General features: G+C 48.7%; 1 protein-coding gene across 11 annotated transcripts in view; it reads right to left on the bottom strand.

The window, feature by feature from the left end:
• The window catches only part of UBAP2 (ubiquitin associated protein 2), a 1,758,279-nt gene that overhangs the window by 1,032,895 nt on the left and 704,841 nt on the right, over positions 1–20,543 (bottom strand). For all 11 annotated transcript variants that reach the window (XM_069626852.1, XM_069626853.1, XM_069626850.1 and 8 more), the window contains one exon: positions 14,717–14,924. In XM_069626852.1, the coding sequence (XP_069482953.1) occupies positions 14,717–14,924 (208 nt within the window). The remainder of the gene's footprint in view (positions 1–14,716; positions 14,925–20,543) is intronic.

Here is a 20,543-nt window from a genome sequence, read left to right as displayed (position 1 = left end):
CAGCGCTCTAGCTACATCCAGCGAGTGCAAAGTCCTCTCGGCCGGCATCGAAGGCGACGGGAAGAAAACTGGTAACACCAATGGCTCGTTGAGGTGGAAGTCCGACGGCACCTTGGGCATGAAGGAGGGGTGCGTCCTCAGCACTACCCTCGTGTCATGAAAAGTCAAGTATGGAGGCTTGCAAGATAGGGCCTGAATCTCTCCCACTCGTCGTGCAGAGGTGATGGCCACGAGGAACACTGTCTTCCATGACAGGAACTTCAAAGGCGCCAAAGGCATAGGCTCGAATGGGGCTCCCATGAGCCTGGTCAGCACCACATTAAGTTCCCACGGCGGGGAAGGGGCCTTCACCGGCGGGAATGATCGGAATAGTCCCTTCATGAATTCCTTTACCAGGCGATGAGACCACAAAGACGCCCGTCCCGTAGTCCTGGTGTATCGGGAGATGGCAGCCAGATGTATTTTTATGGAGGCGTGAGCGAGTCCAGCTTTGGCCAGCGACAGTAGGTACGGCAGCACTTGAGGTGCCGTAATCCGCAGAGGGTTAATCTTCTGTGCACGGCATCAGACAGAGAACCTCTTCCACTTATGACTAACACTTGAGAGTCGAGGACGCCCTGGCCTTTGCAAGAACCTCTCTGCAATCAGCCGGGATATCGTACCCTCCAAACTCTAGTGCTGCAGGAGCCAGGCCTGCAAATTCAGCGACTGTGGTTCGTGATGGAGAATGGCGCCTCCTTCTCTGGAAAGAAGATCCGCGTCCGCCGGCAGCTTGACTGGTGGGGACGTTGACAAGTCCAGAAGGTCCGGGAACCAGATCTGCCTCGGCCACGCCGGTGCGACGAGGATCATCCTGCACCTGGACTTCTTGAGCTGGTTGATGAGGCGGAGCAGCAACGGCAACGGAGGGAACGCATATAGAAACAGGCCGTCCCAAGGGAACGAGAAAGCATCGCCCATGCTCCTCGGCTGTGGGAACCTGCTGGCGAACCTCTGGCACTTGGAGTTCGTCGCCGTCGCGAACAGGTCGATCTGGGGTTTGCCCCATCGTTGGAAGAGTCGATCCACTTGGTCCTGGCGTAGTTCCCACTCGTGGCACGAGCGCAGATCCCTGCTGAGTGAGTCCGCAATGGTGTTTTTTATTCCTGCCAGGTGGAAGGGAACCAGAAACATCCCCTGGGCGACGGCCTAGTGCCACAGATCCTGGGCCTCCTTGGATAGGGCTGGGATCTGGTGTCTCCTTGCTTCCGTATATAGGACATCGTGGTGGTGTTGTCGGTGAAGATCCTCACCACTTTGCCCTTGAGGGACGGAAGGAACGACTTGAGAGCCCAGAACACTGCTCGGAGCTCCAGAATGTTGATGTGGAGAGACCTCTCCTCCGGGAGCCAAAGGCCTCTTGCGTGGAGGTCTCCGGTGTGAGCCCCCCCAACCCTCCAGGAGAGGCGTCCGTTGTCACTGTCTCCTGAAACGCCGGGATTTGAAATTCCGTGCCTGTCGTGAGGTGAGCACGGATGCCCCACCATAAGATCGCCCGACGGAACTCCTCGTCGAGAGGGATCCTGTCCTCGAAACAGCCCCTCGCTTGGAGCCAGCGGGCGTCGAGCAACTCCTGTAGCGGACGCATCCGAAGTCTGCAAAGGGGTACAAGGTAGATGCACGAGGACATCATCCCGAAGAGGGACTTGATGGACCTCACCCTGGCCACATCCGTGGCTAGCAGGCGCTGCACCTTTCCCAGGATGGTCATGGTCCTCTCCTCTGAAGTGGAGACCAATTGCCTCACTGTATCGAGCTTCGCTCCCAGAAACAGTGCCATCTGCGATGGAACCAGGTGGGATTTGGGGTAGTTGATGGTGAACCCCCAGCTCTGTGAGCAACCCGACGGTCCTCGCCGTGTGTTCAACGGCGAGTTCCCTTGTCCTTGCCCGGATTAGCCAGTCGTCCAGGTAGGGGTAAACGTGGTTCCCCTGCAGACGCAGCCGTGCCGCCACTGGTGCCAGATACTTGGTGAAAACCCTGGGTGCGACTTTAATCCGAACGGTAGGGCCCTGAATTGGTAGTGGCGTCCCTGAACCACGAACCTGAGGAACTTCCTGTGCCTTTTTAGAATAGGGATGTGGAAGGAAGCGTCCTCCAGGTCCAAAGACGATAGGAAGTCGCCTTCCTCCAGCTGTCCCAGCACATGCTGGAGGGTGACCATCCTGAATTTCTGCCCCGTGATGTACTTGTTTAAGCGACGCAGGTCCAGTATGGAACGCCAACCGCCTGTCTTCTTCTTGACGAGGAAGTACCTGGAGTACACTCCGGAGCCCTCTGGGGACGAGCTTGATGGCGCCTTTCTTGAGCAGCGCCTTTACCTCCAACAGTAGTTGAGGGATGTGATTCTCCTTCCTGGCCACGGGAGGAATGCGAGGGCACTTCTTTTGGAAATCCAGCGAGTGTCCGTTGGCCAGGGTATCCAACACCCAACGGTCGGTGGAGATGGACCCCCACACGCTGACGAATTTCGTCAGCCAGCCTCCCACCGGGGTGCTTTGGTGGGGGCCCGACGACCCGGCCGGGTCAGTCTTGCTTGGAGGCGGCCTTGCCAACGGCGGCGGGAACCCCCTTGCTTGCCGCGACCTCTGTAGGCTTCCTGGGAAGAGGAGCGGGGCGCCTGGCGGTAAGTGGAGGAGCCACCGTTTGATCCTTTGGAGGCACCCTGTCTGCCTCCGGAGCTCCCAAAGGGCCGCCACTGTTGAAGCACCCCCAGGGCCCGCGTCGTCTCCGAGTCGGTCTTGATGGCCTGTAGGGACTCATCCACCGCCTTACCAAAAAGGTTGTTGCCGTCGAACGGCATGTCGAACACCCTGGTCTGGACGTCCTGGCGAAAGTCTGTCGCCTTGAGCCATCCTCGTCGTCGGAGGCAAACTCCGTTGCCCAGTTGGCGAAATCCGGTATCGGCAATGTCCGTTGCCACCGTTATGGCGTGAACCGACGCCACCTCGACTTCCTGCAGAATTTCTAGGGCCTTTGCCCTTTTGTCATCAGGCAGGAAGTCTAGCAGGGGAGCTATCTTGAACCAGAGCTCCCTGTCGTAGCGGGCCACAATCGCTAAGGCATTGGCCGCCTTAATCGTCGCCGACGAGATGACTCGTCGTCCCCTAGAGTCCAACTTCTTGCCCTCGCTGTCCGGCGGGGAAGTGGAAGTTGAAGCCGCTGCACCCGCTGCCTTCTTCTTAGCCGCTGCCGAGACAACAGAGTCCGGCGTGGGCTGGACCCTGAGGCACAAGGGGGCGGCATCGTGGGACTCAGTACTTCTTCTCGTACCTGTCCCTCTTGGCTGGTGTCGTGGAAGGGTTCTTGAGGACAGCAAGCCCCTCCTCCCAGATGTCGTCGAGTAAAGGCACTGCGAGGACTGTATTCCTCTTGGCCTCTCGTCGTTGGTACAGAAACCCCTCTTTTTTCTGTTCAGGGCAGAGCTGGTTCTGGATCCTCCGTCGGGGTCCGTGGTAATCTCGGTGCATAAGGATTGGATGGCCAACAAAATGGCCGCCGAGCTATCCTGGGGCTCGGGCAATGGCTGCGACAGACGTGATGGCCGCTCCACTGGGCCCTGTTCGTCGTCACTATCTTCGATCACGTCAGCAGGGACCGCCCCCTGGGATCGAACCTTCTCGAACATCTCGTTGAGGCCTATGGACCTTTCGTTGAGGCCCTTCTCGGTTTCCACCAGTTTTTCCTGAGAGGCTGATTCTGAGTCTGTAATGGCCACCGCCCCCCCCCCCCCCGCCTCTTTTTCAGCCAGGGGTTCACGGGGGTCTTAGCGATGGGCTGGAAAGAGGAATTCCTCTGCGGTGGCAGGGTTAATCTGGGCCCAGTGGGCGTTTCCACAGGCGTAGTCTCAGCCGGCTTCGCCAGGGTCGCAGCGACCACTTCGGTAGAGGCCTTTGCTGGGTGGATCAAAGCCCTCACCACCTTAGGTGCATCCTGGGCCTTCGCCTTGGGGGAGGGTCAGCGCCTCGCTCCCCCTTTGAGATCGACTGGGTCCGCTCCAGCGGCCTACCCGGGTTCTCGTGCCGGGGAAGTAGCGCCCTGCTTGGCAACCGAAGAGCCCGACCTTTCGGCGCTCCCGGTGCCCGCGGACTTGCGGTGCTTGGTCTTCTGTTGGGCCCCTGTCACCGGGGAACCCTCACAGGACTTAGAAGCCCGCTCAGACTTCTTCGCCTGCTCACCTGCTGTGCCCTTCTCCAGCCAGGCAGCGAGGCGGGAACGACGATCTTGTTTGGTCCGTTCCAAAAGGTTCTTGCAGAATGCACAGTCTTTCTCCATGTGCGTCTTGTCCTCATGGAGGCAGTAGAGATATCGCGAATGCTCATCCTCCTTGAAAACGTTCTGTAATCCGCATCCAGGGCAGCACCTGAACAGCTTGGATCCGGGCGTCCAGCTTCCCTTGTCCTGGGCCATGTCCGTTGAGGTAGGCCGCAGATCTTCCGGAATCCTCCAAGAAGTATAAACTCGACGAAAACTTCACCCTTGAGGTGCGTACAAGAATTCCCAAACGGGTAACCGTTATCGGAAGTAGAAACGGTGGAGCTTGAGGCTCGATTAAACCGAAAAAAAATTAGAAAATCTCCTGAAAAAGTGTGAACACGCAGTAAAAAAACTTGAGAGCTAAACACGAGGACTCCCAACACTTGAGCGTGCAGTAAAAATCTAAGGATGGCTGCCAGAGGCGGGGCTTAGGGAGAGGGCAGTCATTGGCTGGGGGCAGTATGACCCAGAGATCAGTGATTGGTTACTACCAAGAAAGACAGATCAGAAACGAAACTGATACTGATTTTTTTCTTTACCGAGGATTCCCAGGCTGACGGGGAATATTCATGAGCATGTGAATCCATGCCAGACCCCATGCTGGAGAAACCTTTTCTACACAGAGAATCTGGTTAACCCGGCCCACAGAGGGAAGGAAACTGGCAGCAAACACTGGTAAAGATGAGACTAGAGACTAGAAAACAATCCACGCAAAACTGAATCAACCAATATACAACACCCTCGCTGCAGGCTCACGATCTGCGGAAGTTGAAACTGAACACACGCTACCCTTGAAAGAAGTCATGGCTGCGATAGTGGACTCCCGCTCTTCCATGGAACAAAAAATGGATGGGATCAGCATGGACGTATCCCTTCTTCGCCATGATCTGCAGAAACGGACCGCACGTACAGGAGAAGCCGAACAACGCATCGCCAAAGCTGAAGATGGAATACACAACAATTGCGCAGTGCCTGCACCAAACTCAAAACATTGGAAGACAGGGTTGAAGAGGGTGAGGGGAGATCGAGACGCAAATTTGTGCGTATTCTTGGCTTGCCCAGCATGGAACATTTCCTGGAGCAGTGGGTCACAGACCTCTTTGAACCAGATTCCTTCTCAAAGTTCTTTTCTATTGAAGGGCACACCGCATGCCCACGGGCAGACCAGTGCCTGGCTTCCCGCCGCGCACCGTCATAGCTAAGCTATTAAACTACAGGGACTGCGATGCGCTGCTACAACGAGCATGTGCCAAAGGCTCGATCACCTTCAACGGCTCCAAGATAGCCTTCTTTCCCAACTACACATAAAGAGGTGCAGAAGGGCAGGAAGTCATTCGACCAGCACAAAAAAAGGGCTACAGACACTGGGCGTCATTTACAGATTGTAATAGATTTTGAGCTCAGCAGGGAAGAGCAAAGGCACCACGGTCCACTTCGACGATCCTAAGGAGGCTTGGCGCTGGGCTGAGCAACATGTGGGCGGAGACTGGTCGTCGCACCGAGGAAGGAACCCCAGGGCACATGAGGAACAGCACCCGCCGCCGGTACCAGACCTACCAAAAGACATCGGGGACCGATCGCTAACAGACACCAGTTGGTCCCTTCATACGTAGAAGTAAGTGGCGAGAACTGGACCGTGAAGTCTGCTCGGCAATCCGCCGACCTACCTTGCTCTGAATAAGTTCTCAAAGTGCAGCAATAGGGGAGCGATGCTTCCTTTTCTTCTCCCCCCCCCCCCCCTTTGTTTCCTTCTCCGACATAGTGGAAAGGCACTACTTCACAGGTTACTGCATGTAAATTGCCCGTTTGACTATTATTTCTTGTTTGGGTGACCAATGCTTAAAGTTGGGAGGTGTATAGGGTGGAGGGTACAGAGTTCATTTAGGTTAGCTATTTTAAGGGTCTACCATGTAAGGCGCACCTACACACAGACATCGTCAACATCTGTATATTGCTTCTCCAGCTGCAACACCACGTATAATCAGAATCCAGAATCCCGCACATTCCCATGACCCAGTATAGAGCATGTGCAACTTGGGTACCTCATAATAAGTACTGGGGCACACACCTTTCCCTCCTCCCATAGTCCTGGCCACACGTGACTGTCGGAACCCTCCGATTCCTAACTTGCAATGTTAATGGTCTAGATAACGGGATTAACTGACGCTTAGTCATGCAGTTCCTAAACAGGCACATGCCGCACATAGACACGAATTGTACCCTAATCAAACGCACAAATTATCGAATAGCTATCCACGCTGGCTTTACCATGGATTCAAGCGGCGTGCTCATTTTAGTATACAAGAGGCTACCCTATCATTCAACAAATGTCACTCAAGACATGGGGGGCAGATTCACGTACAGAACAGGGACATTATGGAAACCATCCATTGCAATAGTGGCGGCTTATGCGCCAACAACCCTTCTGCCCTCACTGCTCGCTGACATTTCCCCTCTGATCATAGTGGACACGTCAGACGTTCTGAATGAATGTAGAATTAGATCGGAAAACACCTACGAGGCAGGAACCACTCCACGTACACTATGGCTACATTTGCAGGTGCCCTGGGTTTGCGAGATGCATGGCGTACTTTACATCCTTACAGCAGAGAATACTACCACTAGAGCACACGCTTCACTTTCAAGACTAGATTATTTCTTTATTCCGTCCACAGATGTACATAAAGGTATGCAAGAAGCATCTACTTCCCAGGGGAATCTCTGATCACTCCCCTCTGGTATTAGAACTCAACACCTCCAGGCCGACCCCTCCCCCCTCTCCCTACCCCCTCCCTCCTCCCTATTGGCGTGAGAATAATTATTACCTGGGATTCCCAGAGTTAGTGGACCGGATCCAGGATACGACCAAATCATACTTTTATTTAAACAAGGGGACTGAAGCCGATCCTGGAACACTAGGGGGAAGCCTATAAAGCAGTGGAGAGGTGCCATCATCTCTTGGACTACTGCCACCAAGGCGGCTTCATGCCACAAAGGTCAACCCGTATGAACATATACAGGCTTCATTCAGCTCTAGAAAGAGCAGACACACTCCAAAGCCCTTTGGCACAGCTTGCTATGGACTTCAAAAAAGCCTTCGATTCGGTGCATTGGGAGGCTGTATGGGAAATGTATCACATGGGCTTCGGCCACCAATTCATGTCATGGGTAAAACGCCTTTATAGCAACCTGAGGGCAAGAACTAGGGTCAACGGTTGGAGATGAGACCCCTTCATTTTAGGGAGGGGCACGAGGCAGGGTTGTCCCCCATCTGCCATGATCTTCGCAATTGCTATAGAACCCCTTGCTGTACTCCTGAGGGAAACAGTCATGGGAGGGATTTGGATGGTCGGATATAATGGGAGGACAAGGTTTCTCTGTATGCGGTTTGCTACTCAAAGGATCTGGTTAACTCCTGCCCCACAGTCACACGCTTGCTAGAGAGGTATGGGGCCTTTAGTGGACTACGCATCAACTGGTCCAAATCTATATTATTCCCGAGGGAGAGTAAATAACTCTATACCAGAACACTGTCCGTACAGTGTAGAGACTAGGCAATTCAGGTACCTGGTTATACAGATCACAAAAAGCCTCATGGACTACGTACCTGTAAATTTACATCCGATCACCACAAGTTTCTTAGTTGACATTCGTCCTTGGATCTCGTTACCACTCACCCTAGTAGGCAGAGCTGCCCTTTTCAAAATGATCACCCTCCCCCCGATTTCTGTAGATCCTGCAGAATGCACTGTTACACATACCAGGGTATGAGTTCCAGAAAATTGATTGCACCCTCTGGAAATTATGGTGTGGCGATCATCCACGTGTAGCACGCTCAAGAGATCTATCTTGGGAAGGGTGGGTGGTGGGGTGGGGAAGATTGGTCGGTCTGCCCAGGCTACAAACTTATGGGGCTTGCCAAATGGCAGTCGTGAATGATGTCCTGCACGGGGGACGCAACACTGCCAAATATATCAGAGCGATAAACACTATTAACAGGCAGCCTCCCACTGAACTCCTGTATCGCGACTTGGGCCAGACAACCACCCCCCGTCTCCATGCCGTCACATCGGTCACGGATTTGGGCGGAGAAACACATACATTGAATGGGACATGAAAGACATCTGTACAACCACTGTGGAACAATAGACACCTCCCAGAAATAAACAAACTCCCTAAATGGCCTGCCTGGATGAAACATGGGATAGCGAGGATCAGTGACATTGTGCAAGACGGCAAGATGGTTACTTTTGAGACTTAACAAGCCTGCTTCTCTCTCCCATTAGCAGAGCAGTATCACTATACTCAATTGAAAAACACATAAACCCACCTTTCAGCCATGAGCAACATACCCGAATACACCACAACAGAATGCAACATAGTAGCTGGACAGATTGAACACAAGGTCACATCAACCATGTACACCGTGATCACTTCCTTTGCCACAAAGGAACTAGCCAGCCTTAAAGCTAAATGGGAGCCGGATGTGGGAACGTTACAACCAGAGGATTGGGTTGCTGAAATGATGTATCCTCGTAAGGTAGCTATATCATCCAAACTTAGACATGTCCAGTATAAGATACTGCATCGCACCTACTACCCGAGAGTGGCCATTTCCAGATGGATTATTTTAGCCATTCTAGAATGCTACAAATTGGCAGGGAAAGAGCCCCCTCAACACCTTAGGGCTCATTCAACCAGGGGTGTCGCAGCCTCTACGGCCCTCCAAAGAGGGGTACCGATTCGAGACATATGTGCGGCTGCCACATGGTCGTCCGCACATACCTTTGCAAAATTCTACAATCTGGATTCCTCCTCTAGCCAGGAGACAAGGTTTGGCAAAGCTGTCTTACACTCTGTTCATTTTTAAAGGGAAATATTTCAATTTTACTCCTACCTCCGTTTACACACCACTGCTATGGGAGTCTATCAAGATAAGGAATACGTCGGAGTACACAATCCCTTCAAAGAACAAGTTACTTCTTACCTTGTAACGTTCTTTCGATGGGATGTTCCTCCGACGTATTCCTTATCGCCCCTCGCATCCATCCCCTCAGTAAAACTTCCCTTGTAGTTGCAGTTTACGCTCCTTCAAGGTCAATAACCAGTTCATGCACATCTACTCTTAAGCTTCAAAACGGAACTGAGCAACGGACGCTGCGCGAGTCTATTTATACACACGATGACGTTGGCGCCAATACGGAGGCTGTCGAGGGACACCAACTCGAGGGACGTCGACACGCAGCGCCCTCTACTGAAAAGATTTTCCGAGGCCAGCAAGCTGGAAGTAATCTATCAAGATAAGGAATACGTCGGAGGAACATCCCATCGAAAGAATGTTACAAGGTAAGAAGTAACTTGTTCTTTGGCTCTTGGTATCAATTTACCCATAACCCTTGTCAGCTCGTCGCAGCATGCTTGCCAATACTGTTGTATGCGTTCGAATTACCATAGAATGTGGAAGAATGTACCACCCTCTTACAACGGTGTACTGTAAATATGGTTGAAAATGGAGAAGACATGTCGCAATAAGAATTCTTCAATGTTCTCAAATATGCTTACTATTCACTAAATAAAAGTGCTCGATCCCTGGACTGAACGGAGTGAATCTCTTCTGTATTGAAGAATTCTTATTGCGACATGTCTTCTCCATTTTCAACCATATTTACAGAATTTTTGCCTTGTGGACGACCTATGGTCGAAACACGTGTCGGCTGATTTGGTGTGGAGAAATTCTATTAAAACCAATTCATACTATTCATATCATGGATCAAATTCATCTTTTTACAGGACACTAATTCAGGGCAGAGCGCGTTTCTGTGTGTCATTTCTGTCTTATTCATTTTTTACCACGCAATTGGTGGGTACCTGGTACAGACATGTGTAACGTTTCTCAGTGCACCCAATTAAGTTCAGTGAGCATAGCGCACATTCAAGCCTTCACCCACTCAATCCTCTTTTTAGTTTACACTTCAATACAAAACTCAGCTTTTGAAACAGTTGAGAGCCCTTGAAAAAGGAATCAATTGGCAGTTCAGTTACTTAGTGAGCAAAAAGGACAACAGTGAGTACAATAAATTATATATACTTTCTAGGTAGTGCAAATAGTTTCAGCTCACCAGAATAGTTCAATACAAGTCAATAGGCCAGGCCAAAGTCAATGGGCTAGTGTTCTGTATAGGAAAGAGCAGTTCTGGTATCAAACAGTAAAGTCTTTGCAAAAGTTGTCAGAAGTAGTTTAGGGGAAAAGGAATCATGTGTGGGGTCACAAGCTGATTAGGCCTGCAAATTGGAAAAGTTTCACAAACTTTCTCGGCGAGAGTGGTCTTCTCTCAATCGGGTTGGTACAGTACCTTTTGTGAAGAAAACAAATGTTGCTGAAGTCGTGGTTCCTGGCAGTTCCTGCATATCTCGCTGTTTCTGAGCCTCAGTCGTGGGGTCAAGAGGGAGGACGTTGGGGGACTCCTGCACTGCATGGGATTGTTGAAGAAAGCAAACAAAATGGTGTCACTTCCGTTCCACTAGCTGTAGATTCAAGAACACAAACTTGTGTCCCTCTCCCTGGTTAAACCTAACCAGCCTTGAGAATGGTATCCAGGTGTCTTATGAGTTGATTGGTCCCAAAAATTCAAAGGAAGAAGCCGTCCTTAAAGAAACTTCTATGTCGAAAGGAGTTCAGTCCTCTTCCAGCTCGTCTTCGGTTCTTTCGTTCCAGTGGTCGACTCTGCTTTCCAGTCCAAGAGAGACTCCTTTTAAACAGTTTTCTCGTTTTCATTCGAGCCTAGCTGCCAGTCACCCAGCAGGGTAGCTGTCCTTGTCGGACAGTCAGCCAGCCAATCACGCCAGAGTGTATTTGGGTCTCCTAGGAGACCAAGCACAGGGAGTTTCGGGCACCTCACTCACTTCCTGCCCACCCCAGACACTCAGGCGCCAAGGGTGGACTTCATTCCTGAAACCCGCCAAAAGGCACACGAACAAAGGGACCAAACCTGGTTTGGTGCACAGAGACAAACACTAGAAGGACCTTTCCAAAAAGAAATGGCAAAAAAAGACTAGGACCCTTTTTAAAAAAAGGGGCTTAAGGCGCCATCTTGAAAAACATGCTCCCGTGATTTTTAGCTACTGGTGTTTGCGGCCGGGAAAAATCATGGAAGTTCATTGTAAAAACACTGCCACCAGCCTTTTCAATAGGAAAGGGTAGCATTTGGCTGCTACATGAGTGTTTAGACACAGGGGAATACCATGCAACTCCTCCAGCACTCCATTGTAATATGGTGTGTGCTGGGTCTATGAATTAGGAAAAGACTAGTAAAGTCAATTTCACTTTACATTCGCTGGGAAACAGTAGTTTATCCCAGAGAAGGTATTTAAACCTTTGGGAAATCTAAAAGACATCCCTGTGTCACTGCACTGAGGGTGCTGTATATAACACATGAAGTTATCTAAAACTCCATAATCGGAACACAAACGTAAAAAACACATGAAAACACAGGAGAGTGGTCAAAAAAGGCTCACACTCCTTCCAGGTAAAAAAATTAAGTCCTCAAAATCCAGCAAAGTTGCTGGGGGTCTCTAAGGTGAAGGGAATTAGCACATTTATGATAATTCTCCCTAACAGTCAAGGTGAAGGCTCAGATGGAGGCCATGCCTGTGGCAGAACATAACCACGTTCACCAGGAGCTGCTGTAAAGTAGAGGACATGTGCCAGGTTCTCCAGGATCCCTTTCACTGGACCAATAGGTCCCTGTAGAGCGCCACATATTGGGGGGGGGGGGGGGGGGGGGGGGGAGGGCGGTTGAGGTCTACCTGTAAAGTTATCCACAACCACTTTTTGGCATCTGTTGAACAACCTGTGATGGGTGGACCCTGTGGTCCGTCAACTGCACCTAGACCAAGGGCCCCCCTTTATGACAAAGGCCTAAGTAAGTATCCATGAAAAGCTTGCTTTTTGCTGCAACCGCTTATGTGATTTTGAAGTCAAGAAACAGACTTATCTTTGTGAGCCAGTGAAAAAGTACTGGGGAATGTAACCCTGATATACTGTGAATACAAGCAAGGCGCTGGAAGATTCTCAGAACTTTGCTTTGTAAACAAATTTTGAAGCGGGCATCCCTACACATCATATTTAGTTAGTTGTGAGGGCAAGTATAGGTTCTGGACACAGGCAGACTTAAGTTGTACTTCCTGACACAAACTATCCTTAATTATCTTTAGGTAGGGTAATCCCACTGTTGGGGCAAATTCTCAGAAACGTGCTAATTCCCTTCTACCTTAGAGCTATTTTGCTAGGCTTTAGGACTTTTAATGTATAACCTGGAAAGTGCAAGAACCTTTTTCCGACTTTCGTATTTTTCTGTGAATTGGACTCTGTTTCTTTTGACTTTGGACTCGACAAACTCCATAGGCATCATCTTTACATTGATTTGCCCGGTGAAGCCCTGCTGTTGTGCCGACACTGAATTTATTTCGACTAGAGAAGCCCTGCAAGGACGACTTCTCCCACTGGGTTCATAGGACAAATCCACCCCAAAGTGAACTTGTTTGTACATCCTCTCGGAGCTGGCTGTACTTCCACTGCTGCTGCTGGAACCGAAGTGCCAGGGAGAGGAACACCAAACCGAGTGGATCGCATTTAAGTCGGACCCGAACCCATGAAGATCTTCTGGACTCCCAGGAAGCAGGACTGAGCAGTGGGCAAACTTCAATTCAGCTGCACTTCACGGTTTCAGTTCCTCGCATCTATAGCAAATAGCACCACTGCTGTCTCTCGGATACCACTCTGGACTTTCCTTGCATCTGGGATCCAGCAGTCTTGAGGTGGCTCAGGCTTGGTCAGTCCTACTTCCTGGGAGTCCAGAGAATCTTCATGGAGCTCAGGTCTGACTTAAAGACTCACTCGATTCTGGTGTTCCTCTCCCTGGCACTTAGGTACCTGCAGCAGCAATGGAAGTACAGACAGCTTCGAGAGGATTTCCAGATGAGCTTGTCTTGGGGTCGATTGGTCCCACCAACCCAAGGGGAGAAGAAGTCCTTTGCAGGTCTTCTCTAGCCGAGGTGCATTCGGAGCTTCAGCACAGCAGCAGGGCTTCACCTGGCAAACCACTGGTCGAGGAGTTGCAGCAGGCATCTCTCCCAAGTTCTTTATTCGGATTCCTTCATCCAGTGGTCGACTGCCTTCCAAGCCAAAAAGCCTCGCCTTTCATGCAGGTTTCACCCATTCATTCCAGCCTGGCTGTCAATCACACAGCAGGGTGGCTGTCTTCCAAGGACAGCCCTACAGCCAATCACCCTTGCGTGCATTCCTGTAACCAAGGAGACTAAGCACAGGGAGTTTCAGGCACCTCCCTCCCTTCCTGCCCCGGCCAGACACATTGGAGCCAGAGGCTCACGCCAAAGACAAAGCGAACAATGGGACCAAACCTGGTTTGCCACGCAGAGTAAATCTCAAGAAGGACCTTTCCAACAAGAAATGGGGAAAAACAATACCGGGGCCATTTTGACAAAATAGACACCAATGGGTGCCTTACTGCAGCTGCAATTGCAGCCCGCGGTAAACACACAATGAAAGTAAATAGTAAACGACTGCCACAAGTAATTAATTGTAGAAAAGGTAATATAAAAATGCTGCATGAGAAATTAGACAAAGGGGATACCAAGTAACCCCTCCCGCACCCTATGGTAAGATAGTGTGTGCTGGGTCTAGAAAGTTACAAAATGTAATTCAAGTCCATTTCACTTCACTTGGAAACAGTTTCACCATGGAAGGTATTTAAACCTTTGGGAAATCTAAGACTTCCCTGTGCCACTGCACTGAAGGTAGGTGCTGTGTGTCACAATGTAACGATGATGCCTATGGAGTTTGTCAGACTCCAAAGTCAAAGGAGAGTCCAAATCACAGAAAAATACACTAGAGTGGGGAAAAAAGTCTCTCTCCAGGTTAGAAATTAAAAGTCCTAAAGTCCAGCAAAAAGAGCTGGGGGTCTCTAAGGTAGAAGGGAATTAGCACATTCCTGAGAATTCTCCCCAACATCCCTGTAAACCAAAATATACAGATCTTTGATGTTTTCATGTAGAATCTGAAAGCACTTCACACACAGGTTGCCAAGGTCCGTTTGGGATTGGAACTTTAGATATTGAAAAATCTGAAAGGAGTGTTTTCTTGAATAAGCACTACTTCGGAATGTTTGTGTCTAACTCGTGTGTCACTCTGCATACCACTCAACTACAACGGTGGTGCAATTATAGGGAAAGTGTGTTTGAGCAATGAAACAAGGAATGTGCAGACATCTTAAGGAACTATACAATTCTTTTTAAATAAAAAGGTTTGTGTAAACCCAAAATAAAAAATAGTGCAGCAATTTTTCTAACAAATGATTAATAGGATTAAGTTTGAAAACTAAATGTACACAAGCATACTTACCAAATTGACTGAGAACAGATGATTGCACGTTGTAAGGCTTTATATCCCAGGAAGAGGTGGTAACTGTATGGCTGCTGTTGTGCTGAGGACTCTGTGCGGTGAACTGACTCAAACCTGGCGACTTTAAATTATCTAGTATAGTGGAACCTGTGGAGTTTGACATTTTTGCAGAGCCAATATCTCCGAATGCAGAACCAAGAACAGACGACTGTGAAGGAAATGGAGAAAGACAATATAAGAATGTGTTCTAAGGATTATTTAGGCTATTTCATGTGACAGCTCTAGTGAGCAGAACAATCAGCAGAAACTGTTACAACACCACTCTTGATTCAACCAAATACTGACTTTTATGGTTTGGAAGTAGCATTGAGCAATGCAGCCTCATTACAATGTTACAAAGTATTTGATCTGAGAATGTTCCCTGTAAAAGGTAAATTCTTGACTGTCTCGTAGAAGAGGCCAGATTTTGTGCTTGGTCTATGCATGGCTAACACTATTTTTCCCAGGAGAGAGGAAGACTCCCTAGGGACACTAATCTGTAAATATATGCCAGAGAGACTCTTGCTTCCTTGGAATGTACACCATGCGTCCTTTTTCTGGTCAGTGGGACCATTTCTCACAGCGTCTAAAATACCCAACAGTTTGGTGGCAGCTACCAAATTTACAGTTTGGGATACAGGCTCTACCGCAAGAATGTTCTGCAGCCCCTTCCACTAAAATACAATGATGTATGGTTGCACCAGTACTTTGTCTTCTACATGTGCCTGTAAGGAAAATGGCAGCTAGAACAGACTGCCCCATTTGGGTTCACCAGCTTGCCGTTATGTAGCCATGAATATCAGCCGTGTTTGTGTAAAAAAGTGGACCTGGAAGCAAGCCTCATATGGTTATTTCCTGTCTGTTTACGATTGGAGAGGCATTGCTGAACTAAACCACTTCAAGACTTTAATATGAAGGTAACAGTGTTCGGTATGTTTTTCTAAAGTCCAACTGGTGTGGAACTTTATAAAACTCATCTCTTGGTATTAGGGACCCAACTCTTATTATGGGCCTATTTTACGATAGGGTGCTGGAGGGGTTACATAGTGTCCCCTTTGTCTAGTTTCTCATGTAACATTTTTGTTACCCTTTCGACAATTAATGGCTGGTAGCAGTAGTTTACTTTTTACCACAGGCTGCGTTCCCAGCTGCAGTAAAGCACCCATTGGTGCCTATTAGGGAGAATTCTCAAAAACGTGCCAATTCCCTCCACCTTAGAGACCCCAGCAACTTTGCTGGATGTTGAGGACTTGATTTTTTTAACCTGGAGAGTGTGTGACCTTTTTTCCCACTCATGTATTTAAATGTGAATTTTACCTGTTTCTTTTGGTTATGGATTCTAACCAACTCCATAGGCATCATCTTTTACAAATGTGTCACACAGCAACTTTAGTGCAGTGCCACAGGGACGTCTTACAGACATACCTTCTCTGGGATCAACTGTTTCACAGAGCAGTAAAGTGAAATTTACTTTACTGAGCATTGTACTTGCTAGACCCAGCACACCCTATCTTACAACAGAGTGCTGGATGGGTTACTTAGTTTCCCCTGTGTCTAACTGCTCATATAACATTTTTTATGTTACCCTTTCCTCAATTGACTGGCTGGTGCAAGTGGTTTCGTTTTGAACTACCTTGGTTTGTATTTACCACAACCGTTCACGGCACCAGAAAAGTAACCGCGGGAGCCATCTTTTTCAAAATGGCGCCCAACCATCTTTGCTAAAATGGTGCTCGGTCGTCATTTTGCCAAGTCTTTGTGGGAAGGTCCTTCTAGAGAGTTTCTCTGGAGGCCAAACCAGGTTTGGTCTCTTTATAAGTTTGCCTTTGGCGGGCTTCATGAGTGAAATCCGCCTCTGGCTCTCGAGTGACTGGGGTAGGCAGGAAGTAAGGAAGGTGCCCAAAACTCTGTGCTTAGTCTCGTAGGAGAGCTGAATTCACTCTGTGGTGATTGGCTGTCTGACTGTCCGGCAAGGTCAGCCACCATACTGGGCGAGTGACAACTAGACTGGAATGAATGCGAGAACTGAAAAAAGGCGAGTCTTTTGGCTTGGAAGGCAGAGTCGACCGCTGGACGAAAAAACCAAAGAGCTTGAAGAGGACAGCTGCTACAACTCCTGGACCGTTGGTTTGCCCGGTGAAGCACTGCTGCAGGTCTGAATAGCCAAGTTCGCATCGACAGAGAAGACCCTGCAAGGACGACCTCTCCCTTTGAGTTGTTGGGACCAATCAACTCCAAAGTAAGCCACCTGGACACCCTCCGGAGAGCTGGTTAAAATTTCCTTACAGTTGCTGCAGGAACCAAATAGCCAGGGAGAGGGACACCAGATTGGTGGGTTACTTTTAAGCTGGCCTAAAGCTTTTGGAAGATCCTATCGACTCCCACGAAGCAGGACTGGCCAAGCCTGAGCCCCCTCAGCAGAGTGTGGGACCCCAGAAGTAAGGACAGTCCACCTTGACAGCCAGGAACTGCACTTATTGCTATTTGCTGAACCGCAAGCAGCTGATACACAAAAGAGCCACTGAAAGTAAAGTTTGCCAGCTGCCAGTTCTGACAGTGCAGGAGTCCCGCAGCGTCCTCCCTCTTGTCCCCACAACTGAGGCCCAGGAACAGTGAGACCTGCAGAGCTGCACAGGAACAGAAGTCATCAGCTGCATCTTTTTTTTTTACCAAGGTACTGTGAAATAAGTCTAAGATAATTTACCTCTTACTGTAGAAGTGCTGGTAACTTTCACAACTCGCAAGTCTAATCAGCTTGTGGCCCTACATTTGATTCTTCTTTTTATCAAAGACTCCCAAGAACTTGTGCAAAGACTTATCCATTCACTTATCTGAAGTGCTGCATCCTATACAAAGACTTTTGTCTATTGACTTTGGCTTAGCCTATTGAATTGAATGACTATTGCTATCTGAAAGTATTTGCCCTGCTTATGAATATTAGTCATTGCTTGTGTTCTAATAATCCTTGCCTTTTACCAACTTTTTAAGAGTGTTCTGAATGCCAACAGTAAGATATTAATGTCCCCAGCACCCTTGTTACTAAAGTCACCTGTGGGTGTAGGTTGTGTCTGTGGGCCATCCCAAAGGGGTCTGGTCTCATTCAGAAACTCAGTGCACAGTATTGAAGTATATTTGTGTTACTAGTGTATTGCTCTCCTCTGAAGGCGGCTTTATAACTGACTGATAAATTAATTTTTTATGCAAGTAATCTTGAGTGTAAAAGTTTAATACCTGTAAGTGTGAATCTTTGTGTAACTCCACTACTGCTCACATTTCCCTTCTTGAGATCAGCCTGGCTGCTCAACACGCTACCAAAACTGTGTAGTACAAGCTTATACCAAATGTTGGGTTGCCTAAACCTGTAGTCATAATTGCTTGTGTTCCCAGAGGGTACTGCATTCAAACTTTGCCTAACAGTGCCCATTCTGTGAAAATGGCCTAGTCTTTTTTCAACATTTCTTGCTGGAATGGTCCTCAAGATTTACTCTGTGCACCAAACTAGCTTTGGTCCCTTTGTTCATTCTCCTTTGGCGGGCTTCAGGAGTGAAAACACCTCTGGCTCCAGAGTGTCTGGGGTGGGCAGGAAGTGTGGGAGGTGCCCGAAACTCCCTGTGCTTAGTCTCCTCGGAGACCCAAATGCACTCTCTGATGATTGGCTGGCTGACTGTCCGGCAAGGACAGCCACCCTGCTAGGTGGGTGGAAGCTAGGCTGGAATGAATGGGAGAGAACTGAATAAAAGGAGAGTCTCTTGCCTTGGAAGGCAGAGTCGACCACTGGACGAAGGAACAGAAGAAGAGCTTGAACAGTACGGCTGCTGCAACTCCTGGGCCATTGGTTTGCCCGGTGAAGCCCTGCTGCAGTTCCGAATCGCCAAGTTTGCATCGACAGAGAAGCCCTGCAAAGGACGACGTCTCCCTTTGAGTTGGTAGGACCAATCAAGTAAGCCACCTGGACACCCATCTCGGAGCTGGTTACATTTCCTCAGAGTTGCTGCAGGAACCGAATAGCCAGGGAGATGGACACCAGATTGTGTGCGTTACTTGTAAACTGGCCTAAAGCATTTGGAAGATCCTCCGGACTCCCACGACTTCGGACCGACCGAGCCTGACCCCCCTCAGCGGAGTGTGGAACCTCAGAAGCAAAGACAGTCCACCTTGACAGTCATGACCAGCGTAGTTACCAGTGCGGTAGCTAAACGCGAAACAGCCACTGAAATTGAAGTTTGCCAGTTGCAAGGTTTTGACCGTCCTAGTGCAGGAGTCCCGACGTCCTCCCTCTTGTCCCCATGACGGAGGCTAAGGAACAGCGAGATCTGCTGAACTGCCAGGAACACAAGTCATCAACTGCATCTTTTTCTTCATTGCAAGGTACTGTAAAACAAGACTGAGAACCTATCTCTCAAGGTGAAAGTGCTTGAAACTTTTGCAACTCACAGGCCTAATCAGCTTGTGACCCAACATATGATTCTTCTTTTTACAAACTACTTCCAAGAACTAGTGCAGAGACTGTCGTTTATTTACCAGAACCACTTTAACCTATCCAAGACTTTACCCATTAACTTTGGCCTAGCCTATTGAATGGAATTGATTCTTCTGGTGAACGCAAAGTATTTGCACTGTCTAATCAATGTTTTATAACTGACGAATAAATTAATAAGTATTTATCCAAGAAACCTTGAGTATAAGTGTTTATTTGAACACCTGTGATTGTAAACCTCTGTGTAACAATTACTGCTCACATTCCCCTTTTGACATAAGCCTGGCTGTTCAACGTGCTGCCAAAACTGTAGTACAGACTTATACCAAAGGTTGGTTTGCTTACCCCTGTAATCATAGTTGTGTTTAGTGTCCCAGAGGGTACTGCATACAAACTGAGTGGGAAAAAGGTCCAACTCACTCCAGGTTAGACATTCAAAAGTCCAATTCTCATTAACAGTAGCCCAAGTGGCTGCCGTACAGATGTCCTTAATTGGCAGCCCTCTTTGTAGAACAGAAGATGTTGCCATGCCCCTTATAGAATGGCCAGCAGACCATCCAGAGGATATTTACTAGCCAATATATAACACATTCCCCAACAGTAGAATAATCCATCTGGATAGGGTTTGTTTTGTTAAGGCCAAACCTAATTTATGACTTGTATAACCAATAGATAACTTATCATCTTGTCGAAATTGAGACATTCGTGAGATATCGAAATTCAGCTCTCCTCGTGTCCAGTCTATGCAACCTCTACTCTTCCTTCGTAGGATGAGGCAGGTTAAAAGTTGGTAGATACGATTTTTTGAGACAAGTGGAAGTCAGTGACTATATTTGGCAGAAAGAAGGCTTCACTTTAAGAACCACTTTGTCATTATGGAATATAGTGGAGGCTTACAAGGAAGTGCCTGCAACTTGCTCATCCTGCGGGCTAATGTTACTGCAACTAGAAAAACAGTTTTCAATGTCAGCAGCCTTAATGGACAGGAATGAAGAGTTTAGTTTATTTATAAAGCGCGTCCGAACCCTCAGGTAGCTGGGCGCATAATCATGTGCACAGCAGAAATACATATCGTTACACAAGCATCATAATTTAACAGACAGAGCATACATTAGTCCAGGCTCTGAATGTTTACATACAAGAGTAGAATATACAGAGAATAGAATATACAGAGAATAGAATGTACAGAGAATAGGCACAAAGTAGTTACAGTGGCGAGTGAGGACCGGGTTACAGGTTGGTCCTGAGCAGGCTGTAGATAGAGTAAACATTACTGCAGGTAAAGAGGCGGCTAGCCGGTCGTGTCGGTGA

The sequence above is a fragment of the Ambystoma mexicanum genome, chromosome 6p (assembly GCF_040938575.1).
Source record: "Ambystoma mexicanum isolate Mex_15411 chromosome 6p, UKY_AmexF1_1, whole genome shotgun sequence".
NCBI classification, from domain to species: domain Eukaryota; kingdom Metazoa; phylum Chordata; class Amphibia; order Caudata; family Ambystomatidae; genus Ambystoma; species Ambystoma mexicanum.
This window is presented reverse-complemented; position numbering and strand designations above follow the sequence as displayed.